This window comes from Canis lupus, chromosome 12 (assembly GCF_011100685.1).
Source record: "Canis lupus familiaris isolate Mischka breed German Shepherd chromosome 12, alternate assembly UU_Cfam_GSD_1.0, whole genome shotgun sequence".
Lineage (NCBI taxonomy): Eukaryota > Metazoa > Chordata > Mammalia > Carnivora > Canidae > Canis > Canis lupus.
Window position 1 is genome coordinate 5,761,485 of NC_049233.1, and position 16,833 is coordinate 5,778,317.

General features: G+C 44.5%; 2 protein-coding genes across 11 annotated transcripts in view; one reads left to right on the forward strand and one right to left on the reverse strand.

The window, feature by feature from the left end:
- The window catches only part of KCTD20 (potassium channel tetramerization domain containing 20), a 38,093-nt gene extending 27,274 nt beyond the window's left edge, over nucleotides 1-10,819 (forward strand). For all 6 annotated transcript variants that reach the window (XM_038553879.1, XM_038553882.1, XM_038553880.1 and 3 more), the window contains 5 exons: nucleotides 1,851-1,953; nucleotides 2,509-2,629; nucleotides 3,933-4,130; nucleotides 5,527-5,637; nucleotides 7,166-10,819. In XM_038553879.1, the coding sequence (XP_038409807.1) occupies nucleotides 1,851-1,953; nucleotides 2,509-2,629; nucleotides 3,933-4,130; nucleotides 5,527-5,637; nucleotides 7,166-7,458 (826 nt within the window). In that variant the 3' untranslated portion in view covers nucleotides 7,459-10,819. The remainder of the gene's footprint in view (nucleotides 1-1,850; nucleotides 1,954-2,508; nucleotides 2,630-3,932; nucleotides 4,131-5,526; nucleotides 5,638-7,165) is intronic.
- Nucleotides 10,820-14,290: 3,471 nt separating this feature from the next.
- The window catches only part of STK38 (serine/threonine kinase 38), a 41,654-nt gene continuing 39,111 nt past the window's right edge, over nucleotides 14,291-16,833 (reverse strand). For 4 of the 5 annotated variants that reach the window (XM_038553873.1, XM_038553874.1, XM_038553876.1 and 1 more), the window contains one exon: nucleotides 14,291-16,339. In XM_038553873.1, the coding sequence (XP_038409801.1) occupies nucleotides 16,209-16,339 (131 nt within the window). In that variant the 3' untranslated portion in view covers nucleotides 14,291-16,208. The remainder of the gene's footprint in view (nucleotides 16,340-16,833) is intronic. The other variant, XM_038553875.1, reaches the window with a different exon arrangement.

Here is a 16,833-nt window from a genome sequence, read left to right on the forward strand (position 1 = left end):
ACATTAAAACATTTTCCAAATTGGCCCTACATTTTATCAGACTTGACCTCCTGTCCTCAGGTTTGGTGTCACTACCACTATGGCACTGCCCCCACCCATCCCCACCCCCTGAAACTGTTCCCTCAGTGCTGGCTGGCTCTTTGAGATAGATTGCCCCTGAAGGTAGCAATTGCAAGAAGGAAGGCAAGCATTTTCTGAGTGATAGATTAATAGATTCTTGAGTGACATTCTTTGAATCTGGTTATGAGTTGTCCCATGGCAAGAGAGTCTGATTCTTTGTCTAGGTGGTTCATCAGCTGAGGTTATCAGTTCTGAGAGATACTTAGGTTGCTCTGTCCTGAGGTTACATACAGTGTTCATAAGCCTAGGCAGTGAGCTTACAAATATGGGCCACTGGTCACAAGATGGACAAGCTGAGAGATTGCGAATGGATTTATGTTAACCCACGCCACTACCAGATAAATAACTTTGAGCTTAGGTCTTGCTGATGATAGTTGGGGGGACTGGTTACATGGCATGTGTTCACTATTTTGGTTTTTTTGTTTTGTTTTAATTTTATTTATTTATTCATGAGAGAGAAGCAGAGACACAGGCTCCATGCAGGGAGCCTGACGTGGGACTCGATCCTGGGTCGCCAGTATCATACCCTGGGCCGAAGGCGGCGCTAAACCACTGAGCCACCCAGGCTGTCCGTGTTCACTATTTTGACTCATAACTGTCTTGGCTAGACTTCAACCAGAATGTTCCAGAAAAATGTCAGCATTCTTTGAAGACACTTATCAGGATGGATTTCTTATATATGGTGTTCGTGGTTTGGAAAGCATGTGATTTGGAGTCTTTTTCAGAACTCTGAAAAGCAGCCAATTTAGGGTGGAGGGTAACAGCTTTACATTGAACAGCAGGACTCCCAGCAGGTGAAGGAAGGATATGGCAGTGAGGCCCCATTAGGAACTTAAATCAGGCTGGCCAAAGATCCTACCTGCCTGCCCTGTCCCTCCCTCACACTGTTTTCCCACTCCACGGCTCAGAAATGTAATCTGAGTGGTAGAAGTCATGGGGCCAGTTGTACTGGACGGGATCTGAGAGAAGGGAGGAAGCATGGGAAAATATGAGTAAGAAAAAGTAAGATCTCCTTGTACCCTCATGACCTCTGAGTTCATCCACAGAGCAGGCTTGCCTCTCTAACCTGTGGCAGACCACTGATGAGCCTAATACCTCCCGTCCCTGTCTACTTGACCTGAAGTTCCCATCATTAGGGTTACTCCTTGGGTTGAAGGAGGACATTTTCCCAGAGCCCAGTATTAAAAGGTACCAGGAGAGGGAGAACAGTAACATGTGCACCCACCAGTGCAGATACATCTGTCACACAGGTGTTGAAAAGCAAAACTCAGAACTACTGAGAATTGGCATACTGGATAAGTAACGGTAACAGGGGGCGGAAAGGACCAGGAAGGGTCAGGAGCACGAGACACGCGGTCTTCCTGAGCTGCCGGCACACAGGCAGGTTCCTGAGCAGTGGGGAGCGTGTGGGAAGCAACCCTCACACACGCCAGAGATTTTCCAGGGGCTAACTCTGCAGATGCCGCTTTATTTCATTACTGTCACAGATGCTTACCACAGGTGTTTCTTGAGGACTTGCTGCTTCATCTCTGCTTGGATTCTAATGTTGAAAGCAATTGCTACCACCTGGAGGGAGCTTCTTCAAAGGGGTTGGGTCCCATTGCTGTTTTTTTAATTTATACTATGAGAACATGGAATGGAGTCTTCCAGAATGAAGATGGGAGCAGTCCTCATGTGTGAAGAATCCCTTGAACTAGAGAAGGTTAACATAGTTGCCTGATGTCTTTCAGAATGTTTGGACCAGGAAGAGAGTACAACTTCACTCGGCCCAATGAGAAGGGAGAGTATGAGATCGCGGAAGGAATCAGTGCTACCGTATTTCGAACAGTGCTGGTGTGTAGGAGCCTCTTCCTGACATCCTCTTCCCCAGGCGCAAGCATAGTCAGAAGCCTTCAGAGTTCCATCAAATTGTTACTGACTTTAGAGTCTCTGGTTCCCAGTTTCCTTTCCATTTTCTTTTTTAATTAGTTTATCTTTCTTTTTTCAAATATTTGAGAAGGAGAGCATAAACAGGGGGAAGGGGGAGAGGGAGAAGCAAAATCCCCCTGAGCAGGGAGCCTGACTTGGGCCTCTGTCCCAGGACCTGGAGATCATGACCTGAGGCAAAAGCAAGACGCTTAACCAACTGAGCCACCCAGGTGCCCTTCCCTCTGTTTTCCATTCCTGTAACTTTTAGGTACTTCTTGCTTGTGCAAGCTCAGTCAGGTACCAGGTTGTGGTTAAGCATGCCAGGAGAGACCAGGGGCTACTTTGCCAGCTGACAAGTCAGCCAACTTGGTGATAGTTCTAGTAACCTGTCATTTTAACAGAACCAGGAATGAATAGAGGGTTGAAGAGGTCATTCTTCGTCTCGTTCTTTGCCTACATTTCTTTTTAATCTGTTTACAGGATTATTATAAAACTGGTATCATCAATTGTCCTGATGGCATCTCGATTCCAGACCTTAGAGATACATGTGATTATCTCTGCATTAACTTTGACTTCAACACTATCCGATGTCAAGATTTGAGTGAGTACAGGAGCAGCTCCCATCTGCATTTGAGCCACTGAACTTTGAGTTTGCTTGGAATCAACTGATATTTTTGATCACTAAACAGTTTCAGGCATGGTTGAAAATCTCTGCAGAGGCAGAGACATGATACTAACTTGTTCCCTCTTCCTGCTTCAGAGCACTGTGAGGAAGTGTGGAGTAAACAAACCAGAACATGTGGTGGGTTCTGAATCTAGCTTGTCCAGCAAAGCACCGAGCTAACTACTACTCCTCTTGGAACCTTGGTGTCTCAACTAATAAATAGGGATACTGATTCTTGGACATTAGTCTCCAGGTCCCCTGATTCTCTCTCCCATAGAGTCAAACAACATAAACTGGCTGGGTTCTTCTAATTATTTTTACCATTATTATTAACTTCGTGTGTACTAAGTCCTTTCTAGATGTGAACTTGCTTCATTCTTAAAACAGTGAGCCCTGCAGGGTGGGCGATAAACCCATTTAACAAATGAGAAGACCGAGAAATTAGCTTGTTCAAAGCTATAAGCGTTAAAGCTGGGATTAGAACTGATTGTCTGACTACAAACACCATCTCTTATTATCACCTAGGCTTCCTGAAATTATTTTTAAAATAATTGAGGTTCACGATACATTTCCCTGCATATTCCATGAAGTTCTCTAGACTTGTGGTTTCTCTACTGGGTCTAGCGCACACTTAGAGCAAATCCCTTGGTGTCCTCAAACTTCAGATGATTCCTCTTTGTGGTACTGTAAATCCATGAAATTGGGGTCCAGAGCATCTTCAGAACGAGTACTACAAATGCTAGTTCTGTCTCTGGTATTATTAATGTGTGTGGTCTGACATTGTATAGCTAACAAAACCTCAGTTGGTCAGAATGCTCAGGGATTATTAAACATGAGGGGGGTGCTTGGGTGGCTTAGTTGATTAAGCATCCAACTCTTGGTTTTTGCTCACATCTTGATCCTCTGGGTTGTGGGATTGAGGCCTGCATCAGCTCCATGCTGGGCATGTTGGGCGGTGGAACCTGCTTGGGATTCTCTCTCTCCTTCCACCCCACACCCCTCCCTCCCTCTCTCTCTAATAAAATAAATAAACATGAGGAAGTTAAAGAGTGGTAAAATGTGAGACCCATCTAGCAAAATCAGCTTAATTAGCGTCTTGGAGCAAGAAACAGTTTCTGCCTTTAATGGGCAACCTCTCTGGAACTTCTCAGTAATAACAGCCATTACCTCATAGTCTTTTTGCTCCAGTGATATCTGCATTTGGGCAGAGAGGATATTCACCTATAGTTTCTCTCCCCAGGTGCTTTACTGCATGAATTGTCTAATGATGGTGCTCACAAGCAGTTTGACCACTACCTTGAAGAATTGATCTTGCCCATCATGGTGGGCTGTGCCAAGAAAGGGGAGCGAGAGTGCCACATCGTTGTGCTAACAGATGAGGATTCTGTGGACTGGGATGAAGACCACCCTCCTCCCATGGGGGAGGAATATTCCCAAAGTAGGAGCCCCCTGCATGGTGTACATGTTTTCTGCAAGAAACATGCTGCCCAGAGTAGCAGCTAGATCCTAGAAGCAGTGCGAATATCACTTATTGAGCTGGCAATGAGCACACTCACCTGGATGATGAGTGCAGTGTAGTGCTGATGCAGGGCTAACACTTATGCTGAGCATCTACAACTCCGACTGCTGCGCCCAGTGTCGGATACTGTGGTGATACGGAGCCTATTAAATGGTGGTGTCCCTCTTCTCTCCGTTGGTCTTATTTTTAAATCCTTTTGAATTGGTAATAATTCAAAAAGTACAAAAGGTTGGATATACATTGAAAAGTCTTGATCCTACCCCTGCCTCATCTCAGTTTCTTTTATACCCTTCAGATGTATTCAGTGCACACACATAAGCAATTATGTCCATGTTTTTCCCTTTTTTTCAAATGCTACCATATTCTATGGACTGTTCAACACCATGTCTTACATAAAAAGCTTCCACGATCTTTTTAATGGTTATTTACTATTCCACCGTATGACTGTGCCATAGTTGATTTAACTGGTTCTGTTGGTGGGCTTTTAAGCTACAAATTATAAATGATGCTGCAATAAATTTCCTTTTAAACAGTCTATTCATATGTATAATTCTATAGAACAATATTCCTAGAAATGGAATTTCTGTGCCAAAGCCATGTTCCTTTATAATTTGATAAATGTGGCCAGATTCTCCTCCATATTACACTCACAAAGCAACATATGACAGGTTTGTTCCCTCACCAAAACAAACAATGTTTTACTAAACTTTTATCATTGCCACTCAGATAAAAAATAGCGTTGCATTTACACTTAAATTTGCATTTCGCATTCCACAATCAAGATTTACCATCTTTTTCATTTTTAAGAAACCATTTTAATTTCCTTTTCTGTAACTTTATTTTGCCTTTTGCCTATTACAGAATTGGATAGTCTTGCTTAGTGATTTGTGAAGGCTCTCTCTTTGTATATATATTAAGGAAATTAGCCCTTTGTAATGTGAGCTGCAGGTATTTTTCCCAGTTGACTATTTGTTTTTAGCTTTATTAAAAGTGGTTTTAGCTAAGCAGAAATGTTGCATTTCTAGGTAGCTGAATGTATTAATTTTTATTTTAAATGTATTAATTTTTATTTTATGGCTTCTGGGTTTTAGGTCATACCCAGAAAAGACTTCCCCACCCTGAGACTATAACAATTTCTCAGGTGGTTTCTTTCTTATGTTTGATCTATTGCTTAACATTTAATCTGTGATCTACCTGGATTTTGTTTTTGGCATCAGGGTCAGGTATACCTTTCATTAGACTGATTCTGTTAGCTCATCTCCCTCCTTTTTCAGAAGTCTTCATTCCATGACTAACTCAATTTTTCTTTTTCCAGTTCTTTATAGCTCCAAGCTCTATAGATTCTTCAAATATATTGAGAACCGTGATGTTGCTAAAACAGTGTTAAAGGAGCGAGGCCTGAAAAATATTCGCATTGGAATTGAAGGTAATAAATATCCCAGTTAGTATTCAGTTTGCATGGCTTCTGGAATAGGCTGTATCTCTGGGCACCGCTTATGTCCTTCAAACTTGGCTTCCAGAGGACCTAGAGAATAGACACCTGTGAGAACTACATTCCTACCTGTTGAAAGGATTCCTGGTTCTGCTTTTGTTCGCCCTTATATTTCCTTTCCATTTTATTTCCAGTTGTAAATGCTTTAAAACAGCTGGAGGAATAAGTCCCAGCATACTGCTTCGGGATAAAGAGCAGTAAGGGCTAGGGACACTACTGGGTGAATGGAGCAGAGCCCCAGGGGCTCACCAAGTGCTAAGGATCTCTTTGGAATCTGGAAGGGTCCTTCTGAAAACTATAGCCTAGAGACTTATAATTTGAATTTATTCCACTACATACCTTTGAGGAATTTCTGTATTGATAGAATGGTTTTAAATGATGTTGAGCAGTGGCTCCCAACCTATGGTCTCCATGAAAGGGTCTTAGCCGCTGACTCTTAGAGTACGCTGAAGTTGTGCTGGTTTCCCCTCTGTGAGTCTTTGACTCTTGTGTTTTACTATTCTTGCTGTCTCAGTCTAGCCTACTGAGACATATCAGATCTTCACTGTGTCTGACTTAGGTTGGAATTGCAGGTGGGAAGAGATTTTTGAGGTCTATTAAACCTTTCACTGCGTCCCTCCTTTTCACGAGAAACCCCAGGAACAGGGTGATAAGGATTACTCCATTTCCCAGAGCAGCCTGTCATACTGTCCTACCACTAGAACATTCTTCCGCATATCTAGTGCATAACTTCCTCTCTCTTCTGTCTTCCAGTTCTAATCTCTGAAGCTACTCTAAAATTTCTACTCCCATTTCCATGTGATAGCATTTCAGATACTTCAGGCAACTTCCCTGTTTTTTCTTTAAGAAAGCGTGTAATGTATACCTTAAACTACTCCTCCTACAGGTGTGCTCTCTAAGCACTAGAATTAGAGACTGGAGTTCACCATGGCCTAGCAGGATTTCTGTTCTCTGGCATTGCTGCCAGTGAGTACAGGCTTCTGAAATTACTAAGAGGCTCTTCTCACCCTGCCATTAGAGGGGATAGAATTTTTGTTACTTCCCTTCTAGGGACAAGACCTGCTAACCTGGATAGATGGGAGGTGAGTGTAGCACAGAGGGTTGGGAGTGGCAGGACATGGTCAGAGGTCATTTCCCCAGTAGTTTTTTTTTTTTTTTTTTTTAAGATTTTTAATTTATTTATTCATGACAGACACAGAGAGAGAGGCAGAGACACAGGCAGAGGGAGAAGCAGGCTCCATGGAGGGAGCCCGATGTGGGACTCGATCTGGGTCTCCAGGATCACGCTCCGGGCTGAAGGCAGCGCTAAACCACTGTGCCACCGGGGCTGTCCATTTCTCCAGTAGTTCTTATGCACAGTCTTTGAATTTGGGAGGAAATTACCGTGGTTAGGCAAAGAGAAAGCGTGGAATCTAGAGTGAGCAATTTCCTGGAGTCATGAGAATGGCCTTCTGTGTTTCAGGTTACCCTACCTGTAAAGAAAAAATTAAGAGGAGACCTGGTGGCCGGTCTGAAGTAATCTATAACTATGTGCAGCGCCCCTTTATTCAGATGTCCTGGGAAAAGGAAGAAGGGAAAAGTCGCCATGTGGATTTCCAGTGTGTCCGAAGCAAATCCCTCACCAATCTGGTAGCTGCTGGAGAAGATGTCTTGGAGGACCATGAGATATTAATGCACCACCCACCCCAAGTGGATGAACTTGACCGGCTGAACGCCCCACTTTCTCAGATGGCTTCTAACGACTTTCAGGATTAGGGCCAGCTGTGGACCCACGCCTCTTCGGAGCCCTTCTTTGTACTGGATGCCCACAGCTAGCCCTTCCCATGGTTTGTCTCACCCTGAGTAGGAGACCTGCTTCTCCGTCCTTTCCGTTTTTCCCACAGTTAGCGTGTGTCCTTTTCATTACTGAAAAGTCTGTGCCTCCGGCAGTGGATAAAAAAGCACTGACTGGTAATTAAGCTACCAACTTTGTAGCAGCCCTGGTAACTTGAAAAATCTGGTGCCGTTTACAGAGTCTTTGCATAACTGCAAAAAGCAGGAAAGGAAGTCAAGACTCTTGTGGCTTCGTATTCATCAAAGCAGTCCTCTCATCCTTTATACTTTGTTCTTGGCTTTTTTGTTTTATACCAGGCAAATTACTTGGCAGCAAAGGGACCAAACCTTAAAAAAAGACAATCTCTAGCTCCCATAAGCTGGCGCTAATGGGATTCTTGTTAGGGGTCAATAAAAATGCCACTCCTGGTGGCCTCTGTGCCCAGATCACATCTGGGAAGAACTAGGCTCTCATCAAAATGTCCAGAGGGGATTTCTTAAGAGTTTAAATTCAGTTTTGTTTTTCATTCATTCAGTGAATAACTCAAAACCAGACAGATTCTTTGACTATAATAGTGTAACAATGTTTATGAAACCTTGTCAGGTTCAAGTCTAAAGGAATTATTTGGAATGACCATTTGGAATCAAATTCACAGCTCCAGAAGAATCTTTTGAATCAGGCCACTTTAATTATCTGGCTTGGAATCTGATGTGAAGAAGCTGTAGGTCTTCACTGTAGGCAGCACACTACTGTAAGTGTGGCTTGGAAACCTTAGATGATATGGGCTTAAAGGCTTTCAAGAGATGGGCAGAAACTTCTGACAAGTGCTCTGTTTCTCAATAGAAAAGACTTCTAAGAGCTCCAGGGAAGGGGGCATTTGGGGTGAAGCTGGGTGGGGAAACATCACCTACCCAGGTTTTACCCCAGTACAGGATTTTACTTTATATATTCTTTTCATACAATGGAATTTTTTTTTGGATATCAGGATATTTGTTTTTGAAGTGGCCTATCACACTGCTCACACTGGGTTAGAAAACCATAGTACCGTCATCCCCAAAGGAAGGATGAGTTGAAGGGATGTTAGGCCTAATAATTTTGTTTGATCTGTCGGCTCTGGGTTAGTATGGCATGGTGTGTGACAACCCAGACCACTCCCCCCCCCACCCCGGTACTGAACCATTTTCCCTCATGGCCCCTTGGCTGTTAACAGCAGAGCTAAATCTAGAGTCTAGAGCCAGACATTAAGTGTCTGGGGCTAATCTCCCATCTTGTGGTAAAGGTTGGCCACCTACCCAGAGCCTGTAGTCCTCACACATTTCAGAGGTACATAGTTTCCTTCAAGTTCTTTAAGGTAACATGACTAGTTTTCTTAAATTCCATTCCCATAAGACACCATAAGGCAAACTAGTCGATTCCAGTTTGCCCTAATCATAGTCCTCCAAAGGTATAAAGTCAGATGGGTGTTGAAAGCTACTCTTTCCAAGGCTTGAAGAACAAGAACGTTCTTAAGAAATGTGTTCTCTGTACATGTGACCAGCATCACAGTAGAAATCAATGCTCTGTTCATTACTCAGAAAAAAGTAGTAATAAGTAGTTAAACTGAGCCATCTCCCACCTATAGTCGTTCTACCACTGGCATCCAATTTGTAAGGCTGATGGTAATGGTTCAATTTGGGGTTAGGTCTTTTTGTAGCCAGAGGGGACTTTTATTTTTTATTTTTTTGTTTTGTTTTGTTTTTCCAGAGGGGACTTTTATGTCTGTGAAACTCACTGACTCTTGTTTGAGGTCTGGTTTGGCTTTGACCTTACCAGTACTTCATTCCTACCAATAGCTGTCCAGCCCAGATAATCGTTTAATGGTGCTTCCTTTCTGCTTCTCAGTTGACTTCCTTCTATGCCATCACAAAGGAAATCTGAATTAACTGTGTAGTGTAATAACTTCATTCTACGTCTTCTGTATTACCATTCAAGTGTGAACATGCCGCAGCTGACACTGTAAAACCAGTTAGTCCTTGCCTAGGTAAAAAGCCAGGTATGAAAGTATGGCATGTATGTAGCACTCTGTTCTATGTAAATGACTCATTTCCTCAGGCTTTCAAGAAGTAGGTCCCCCCCACACACAAAAGGTGGGTAATGTGCTTTTGGCCGCAATCCATGGGGGTGAGTGAGCCTCACAGGTAAACCCGTACAGGTAAATCTGCTGGTGTCACTGGATAGTGGTGACAAAGGGAAAAGTGGGGCCTAAAGGTCCCTTCTGGTGAAGAGGGAGGTGTCTTATGGACCCACCACCCTTCCAACCTGGAGCTCAGCATCACTGTAATTTAGTAGCTCCCCTTAGCCATGGCTGCTCTGTTCCCAGGGCCAGGACATTCCATTAATGGCAGGACCGTTCAGTCGCTGCAGGGACAAGGGGGCTGGGTTGCAGTCATTCCCTTCAGAGTCCACCACTGGCCAGTTCGGCAAGAGATATTTCTAATAAAGGTGGAACTCAGGTTTGGTGATTTTTTTTTTTTTCTCTAAGTGCCTAAATAAGGAAGCCAGGCTGTTCATACATCTTCTTATGAAGATGGTTTTGCTCAGACTGTCTAACTCAGAGGTAGCTCAGTGAGCCAAGAGAAACCTGAACTTGGAGTTTAGAATCTGAGTTTGTGAATGCATCATCATCATGCATCGTTGATTAGGAAACATTTGGCATTGAGCTGGAGAGTGGGCAGAGTGTTAACATGAGATGACGTCATGGTTTCTCCCAAGTGGAGGAAAAGTATAGAAAAGATGCCAGCAAAAATGGTAAGGAAGCTAGAAAGTAAATTTACTGCATAATGTATAATAGCCTATATATTATTTTAAGCTAAATTTGAAGAAAGTAGAATGTCATCTAACGTATACAGGTCTCTGAAAATACTGTAGAATAAGCCCAGGAAACAATCAGCACAGGCTTTAACTCAAATTGTCGGAGTGTGACATAGAGTCTTTTTTTATTAAGTGTCAACAGAAGGTTAAGAATCAGGGGGTTTTAGTAATTTATTCAATGCCACTTCTTGCCATTATTTTGAAATTGTTAAAATGGGTAAGAGTTCAGAAAGCAAACCTGATGGCTTCACTGGGGGAGATGGAGCCACACTGTGCTCTGGGTGGGATTGCCTCTGCACGAGAACATTACATTTTCTCTCAAAGGCAAAATGCTTGTAGATTTTGCCTCTTTACTTTGTATTTACTTTTAAAGTTGCACTTGTTCACCTACCAGTGTTTACGATATCCTATTACTTGGGATGCTTTTTCTATAATAAAGTATTATCATTTGTGTCCGTGTTGTTTTTGAGCAGAAAATAAAATTGGAAGCCAGGACATTAAAAGGGACTGAAGTAGCAGCACCTCGACTATCCAGAGCAGAGCCTCTTCCTTTCCTACAAGGCCACAGGGTCACTTGGAGCCAATGTGCATCCTTCTTATCCTATTAATCACTCCCGGGTTCCAGAACCCTAAGAGTCTGCCTTCTTGAGTTCCTGGTTCATTGGCATTCAAGCCCTCCTGAATCCTCCAGTCCAACCTAGTAGGGCCCCACAAAGCCAAATACAAATTTGGAAGGTAAGAGGACTCAGACTTTGATGTTCTGGTTTCAAACAAATGAGGAACTGCAACAGGAATGAAGAGCAGGTCCCTGGAAAACACTGCTGTAGAGCTGTGGGCTCCTCCTCTGGTCTCTGTGACTTGGCCTGACTCCAGTCTGGTGCCTACTGAGTTTCCTCAGCTCCCTTAGCCTAGGAGTTTATCGATGATGGTAATTTCAAGGGGTGCTAACACCTCCCAGCAGGCCTGCCTTTATCAACAAAGAGGTTAAGAACGTCTCTGTAAAAAAAAAAAAAAAAAAAAAAAAAAAAAAAACGTCTCTGTAGACACGGCCTATTAAACATATTCTGTGCCAAGTCCTATATGACCACAGGGACACAATGACCAGGACAGTTCCTCTCCAAGGGATTTTTAGATTTGTGTGGGGAAAACCTCTATCTATAGTCCAAGTCACCCAGAAAACCCAAGAGCATGCAGTAGCCAGTTCTTCAGCATGAGGAGAGTTTACAAGAGTGCTCTACAAGTGATATGTGAACCGAATTCTGAAGAACAAACACGAGTTGTTTTTGGATCCGTGAACATGCCAGGAGGTGTTCCAGGCCAACACCACTATTTGAGAAAAGATGCAAAGGTGAGATAATCATCAGGGAAGACGGAGAGATGCAGAGATGAAGCCAGAGTAAGGAAGGACTCTTCTACCTCAGAAAAGGTGTTTGGTCTTGTTCATATAAACTATTGGGAGCCCTGAAGGGTTTTATGCAGGAGAATGACATGGTCAGACTTGACTTTCTTTGGCAGCAGGGAGGCCCGTGGACTTGAAGGGGGAAGGCCCAGGGACAGAGGTCAGCTAAGGGGCCACAGCAGTAGATTCAGCAAATGAAGGCACCAGTAAGACAGATGGCTGTGCCCCAGCTGTGCGTGTTTACCGATGGGAGCCGGGAAAGAAGTTTCTGGCTGGACAGCTGAGTAGGCAGAGTCAAAAAGGCCAGTGGGAAGCAACAGGAGTTCCGTCTGGACTGCAGTAGTTTGAGCCTGAACGAGGCCTTCCACACTGCGGTGTCTAGTGGGCGCCTGGCTTCGTGGGATCTAGTGTTCCAGGGCTAGGGCTGGAAGTTGGTCACTTTGAGGAACTCCCCACAAAAAGGGGCGCTGAAGCCCCGGTGTTGGGGAGATCACCAAGACCACGTGAGTCAAAAGAGGGCAAAGGCATTGCTCAGACGATCCTGAGCATTTCAGTCGGTGGCAAGGAAACCACCAAGAAGAAAGCTGGGTGAGAGTAGTCTTGGTTTTGTTTTTTAAGTCAACAGTATGCATGCAACAGGTTGATCAAGTAAGGAGGGCTGAAGGGCTGCCTGGGTAGCTCAGGTCATGATCCCAAGGTCTTGGGATGGAGCCCCAAGGCGGGCTCCCTGCTCGACGGGGGGTCTGCTTCTCCCTCAGCCTCCCTCTTCCTCCCCTCTACCCCCTCTTCTTTAATAAATCTTAATGAGGACTGAATGGAAGCCAAAGGCTATGACAGGACATCCATGACCAGAGAAATGACTATAAAAACAAAAACTAGTAGGTTTTATACCTGGGATAATGAATACATGTTTCACACTAGGGACGGAAGTCAGATGAAGTGAAGTGGGAGCGGGGAAATGAGGAAGTAACAGCTCCACGACTCTGCCAAGTCACTGCTATTAAGAAACCTCTCCGGAATAAATAAATCTTAAAAGAAACCTCTCCGGGAAGCTTCCCTCAGCTCCCCAACACCACCAGGTCCCCCAACAGCTCCAGGTCAGCTATCACACTGCTTCGCCAGGACTTCACAGCTGGTGCCGCGTGCCCTTAGGCCACTTAGTGGGAACTCTCCAACTGCTCTGCAGTTCAGGACCAAAGGGGGCTCCCCGGGTGCATCCCAGGGTGCCCAGTACTGTGCTCTGTATATGATGGGTGCTTCATGTGATTTAGGCAAGATGCTCTTCCCTGAAAGTACGCCTGAAAAGCATCATGGAGGTGGTTTTCAAGTCAGTGCTGGCTTTTGTAGATCATTCCAGGGAAATATATGCTAGCTAGGAAAGGGAAATACCATTCACTGAATCCTTTTTGAATTCAAGAAAAAAATACCATGTGGGGTTCCACACAGAGCCCCAGGAAAGAGTGAAACCCAAACACACCTCCCAAGGAACCAATTCAGAGAAAAAGCATTAACAGTTGATGGCAGATATTATGCCATATACATGAGCTTTGACATTGCAGCCTGCTATCCAGAGCCTGAATATTAATCCTGAAGGAACCCATTCATAGCTTTTCAAAGTAATTCTAAAAAGAAATGTACAGGGGCGGGGCAGGGGGATGCCTGGCTGGCTCAGCCGGTAGAGCATGGGACGCATGACCTCAGAGTCGGTATTCAAGCCCTGTGTTGCGTGTGGAGCCTACTTTGAAAAAATTTAAAAAGAAAAAGAAACAGGCACCGAAGAAAATCCTGATGTAGCCCCAAATCAAGAGGAGGCTGAATGACATCAGCATTGTTTCACTTCAGTATGCAGTACGGTCCAAGTCCTATTTCCTGACTCCCCCTAAGAGAGCAGGGGGCAGTACTATCCGTGAAGAGGACCAACGCTGAACCAGCGGCTCCTAACATGTTTCTTGAAACTCTTAAGTTTTGCAAAGACAACAGCCATTCTGGCTGCATTCGGCTTCCTTCTGCCTGCGGTTCTGACCCGGGATGGCCTTTGCTCTTCTTTCCTCTTTCTGAGGCTCCTTTCCCTAGACCAGAGAAGGGGCTGATGTGGGGCCCCAGCAGGTAGACCCAAAGGGCCCAAAAGGCTCTGCCAAAGTCCCATCCCAGGAGCCTGTGAGGGTCCTGGTCGACCCCAGGTGGGTAAACAGCTGTACGGAAGTCCAACAACTAACAGGACTTTTGTCAGCAGGTGTCCCCTTGGCCTTGCTGCAGGGGGAGGCCCCACTGCCCCGCAGCCCTGAACCAGGCAGAAAGAACACATGCATGGCGCCAACAGAAGATGGTCTCTTTATACAAACCAACTCAGAAGGCTCATCCTCGGGGAACAAAAAAGCAGGCCCCAGCCTCCCTGAGACAGAAGAGCGCTTTACTTAAACATGGTGATGAATAGTTCCGATGGTCTGCAGATAAACGGGCTAAAAGAAGCCACAGCACTCTGCCCCTTTCAGTTATGAACCATGCTGGCTTTAAAACACATCAGATTCACACCGTTTCACACAGTTTATTCAGAAGTTTAAAATATGGGCATCTTCCCCTAAAACAAATCATCCCCTGCCAGTCCCCACACACAGACTATCACCACTCCTGCTAACTTCTCTTTACTGTGCTTACCAAACATACTTGCAAAACACCTCGGGATCAAAACCTCAGCTATTTGGTAATACAACGAAATGACAAAGTTACACAAAAGAATCTCATTTACTTCCTTTTCACTAGCAGACCATGAGTGAAAGATTAAAGGGCAAACATTACCTTCAACCAAAGTTAATGCTTCCCTATTACTCTCTTTCTCCTTCCTCTAAGACGTTGAAACTCAAAGCAGTTTCATTTACTGTAACTCTGATATCCCATTTTTCTTTTCAGAATGGCTAAGCCAGGACATACGTTCCTTTCAAGTCGATCTTAACCTCAAGACTGGCAGAAAGCGGACTCCCTGTTGTCGCTTGGCCATGACGCTTTGCCATAGGCAAAATTACCACAGAGGTGCAAATGATGCTTTCAGAGTTATCAAAAATCTTAATGCATTAGTATGGAACCTCCACATTTTTCTGATGCCACAAAATTCCTCTTAAGGTGGTGGCAGGTGTGAAAGAAAAGGCACTTTGTGCTAAAATTCAGAGGGTCTCTTGGGAGAGTGCCACAGCAGAGAGGACCGGTCAGCCTGAGCAGCAGGCTGCCCTTTAAGTTGGAGAGAAGCACCCCCCCTGCCCTGCCCTGGAAGGCATCTGCAAAGGAAAAATCAGTAATCATGATTCCAAGGCAAAATGGTTACTTAAATTGGAGAGGACAAATACAAATAGAGAGAGAGAGAGAGAGAGACACCAAACACAGTTGCACCAAGGACTGAGGAGGAGCGAGCTTTACAGGGCCCTGTAGGCCAGCTTTCGCCTTCTACTGGGCTGGCTCCTTCACTTCGGAGGAGGTTCTGGAGACCGAGCAGGAACAGCACCTTGGCCAAGAGGGTTCCAGGCCTCCTGCCTCTGCCTGGACTCTCCCTGTTGTGTTCCCAGGAACAAACCGAGTTCCTGCTGACAGCACTTGTGGCTACTGCTGGTCCGCGACAACATCCATCTTAAGGATTTTTTGATCCAGCCATGAAGGGACAGTAAGGGTTTTCCACATGATCTGGGACTCCTTGGCAAAGCCCAGTGGCTTCTGGGTCTTCTGAGAGCGACGATGGATCACGCTAGGATCCCCCACCAACACTCAGAAAAGCAGCATGAGTGTTTTAGATGGGCAGGAGATAAATCAGTGGACTCAGGGTCTTTATCCTAGTACCATAAATAAAGTGCACCATGAATGGAGGCTGTGAGGAGCCACTCACCAGAGGCCGAGGTATGGGAGACACTACCCTCACCACCCGCTCAGAGGATGGTGGATCATTTCCTTCAGCCAGAACGCTGGCTGCTGAGGCTTTCATTATTGCTTTATTTCCTTAGTACTATGGAACTTTTAGCTGTAAAGGAAAAAGAAATACTTGGTGGGCTTGGCAGAAAGCAGGTCTGTCACAAAAATCACAGAAATTGGCTGATACTCAGTTAAGTGTATGTTACAATCTTAATAATGTTTGATGATGGCTGTTTTTTTTTTTTCTCCTTCATTCTGAGGAACTTAGGAAAACGAGTTTTTTAAGAACTCTATCAAATTGGCTCATGAGGCTTCTGAAGAAGCGGTACAGATGTTTATGGCCGACGTAGTAGAAATGGTTGTCTTTGTTCTGCAGGTTTCCAATGCTTTATGGAAGAGAATCCACTTACTGTCACATTTCAGGAGAGTTTACCATGACATACTGGCAGGTTCCATAAACTTCTTGGAAACTCTTTTCAAAGAATGTGTAAGAGGAAAACCGCAACGTTGTACAAAGAGCTCTGCTCCATTTAGGATTCTATTTCGAGGACACTATTTAGCTGCTTTCATGTAGGAAGGTATTGCCCCCCGAGCCGTCAGGCCCTCAAAGCGCTTGTATGTGTAATTGATGAAGACCCAGTCTTTGTTCTTGTAGTCAGTCTCAGGGTGATTACTTGTAGCTACTGGGAAAGAAATAGATGTGAGAGTTGATTCACTGCCTTACCCCGATGGACTGCTCAGTACTGAGGACAGGACATTCTGAAGAAGATAGCACAGTCTGTATTTGGGAAAAACTGCTTTTCACTCTGCAAATTTTCTACATTTGCGTGTCTATGGTCTTTGAATCTCCCATTTGTCACAAATATTTTAAAAGTTCCATTTTCCCATTTCTGTCATTTCAGGTTACCTAACCCTTAATAAATAAAACAAAAGAACAAACCTTTGTGATTTACCCACTCCATTTAGCAGGTAAACACTGGGAGTCCGTGGGGGCATTTGGGTGGCTCAGTTGGTTAAGCGCCGGGCTCTTGATTTTGGCTCAGGTGATGATCTCAGGGTCACGAGAGCCAATGGAGAGCCTGCTGGAGATCCTCTCTCTCCTTCTCCCCCTGCCCCTCCCCCCACTCATGCTCACTCTCTAAAATCAATTTTAAAGATCTTAAAAAAATAAATTAAT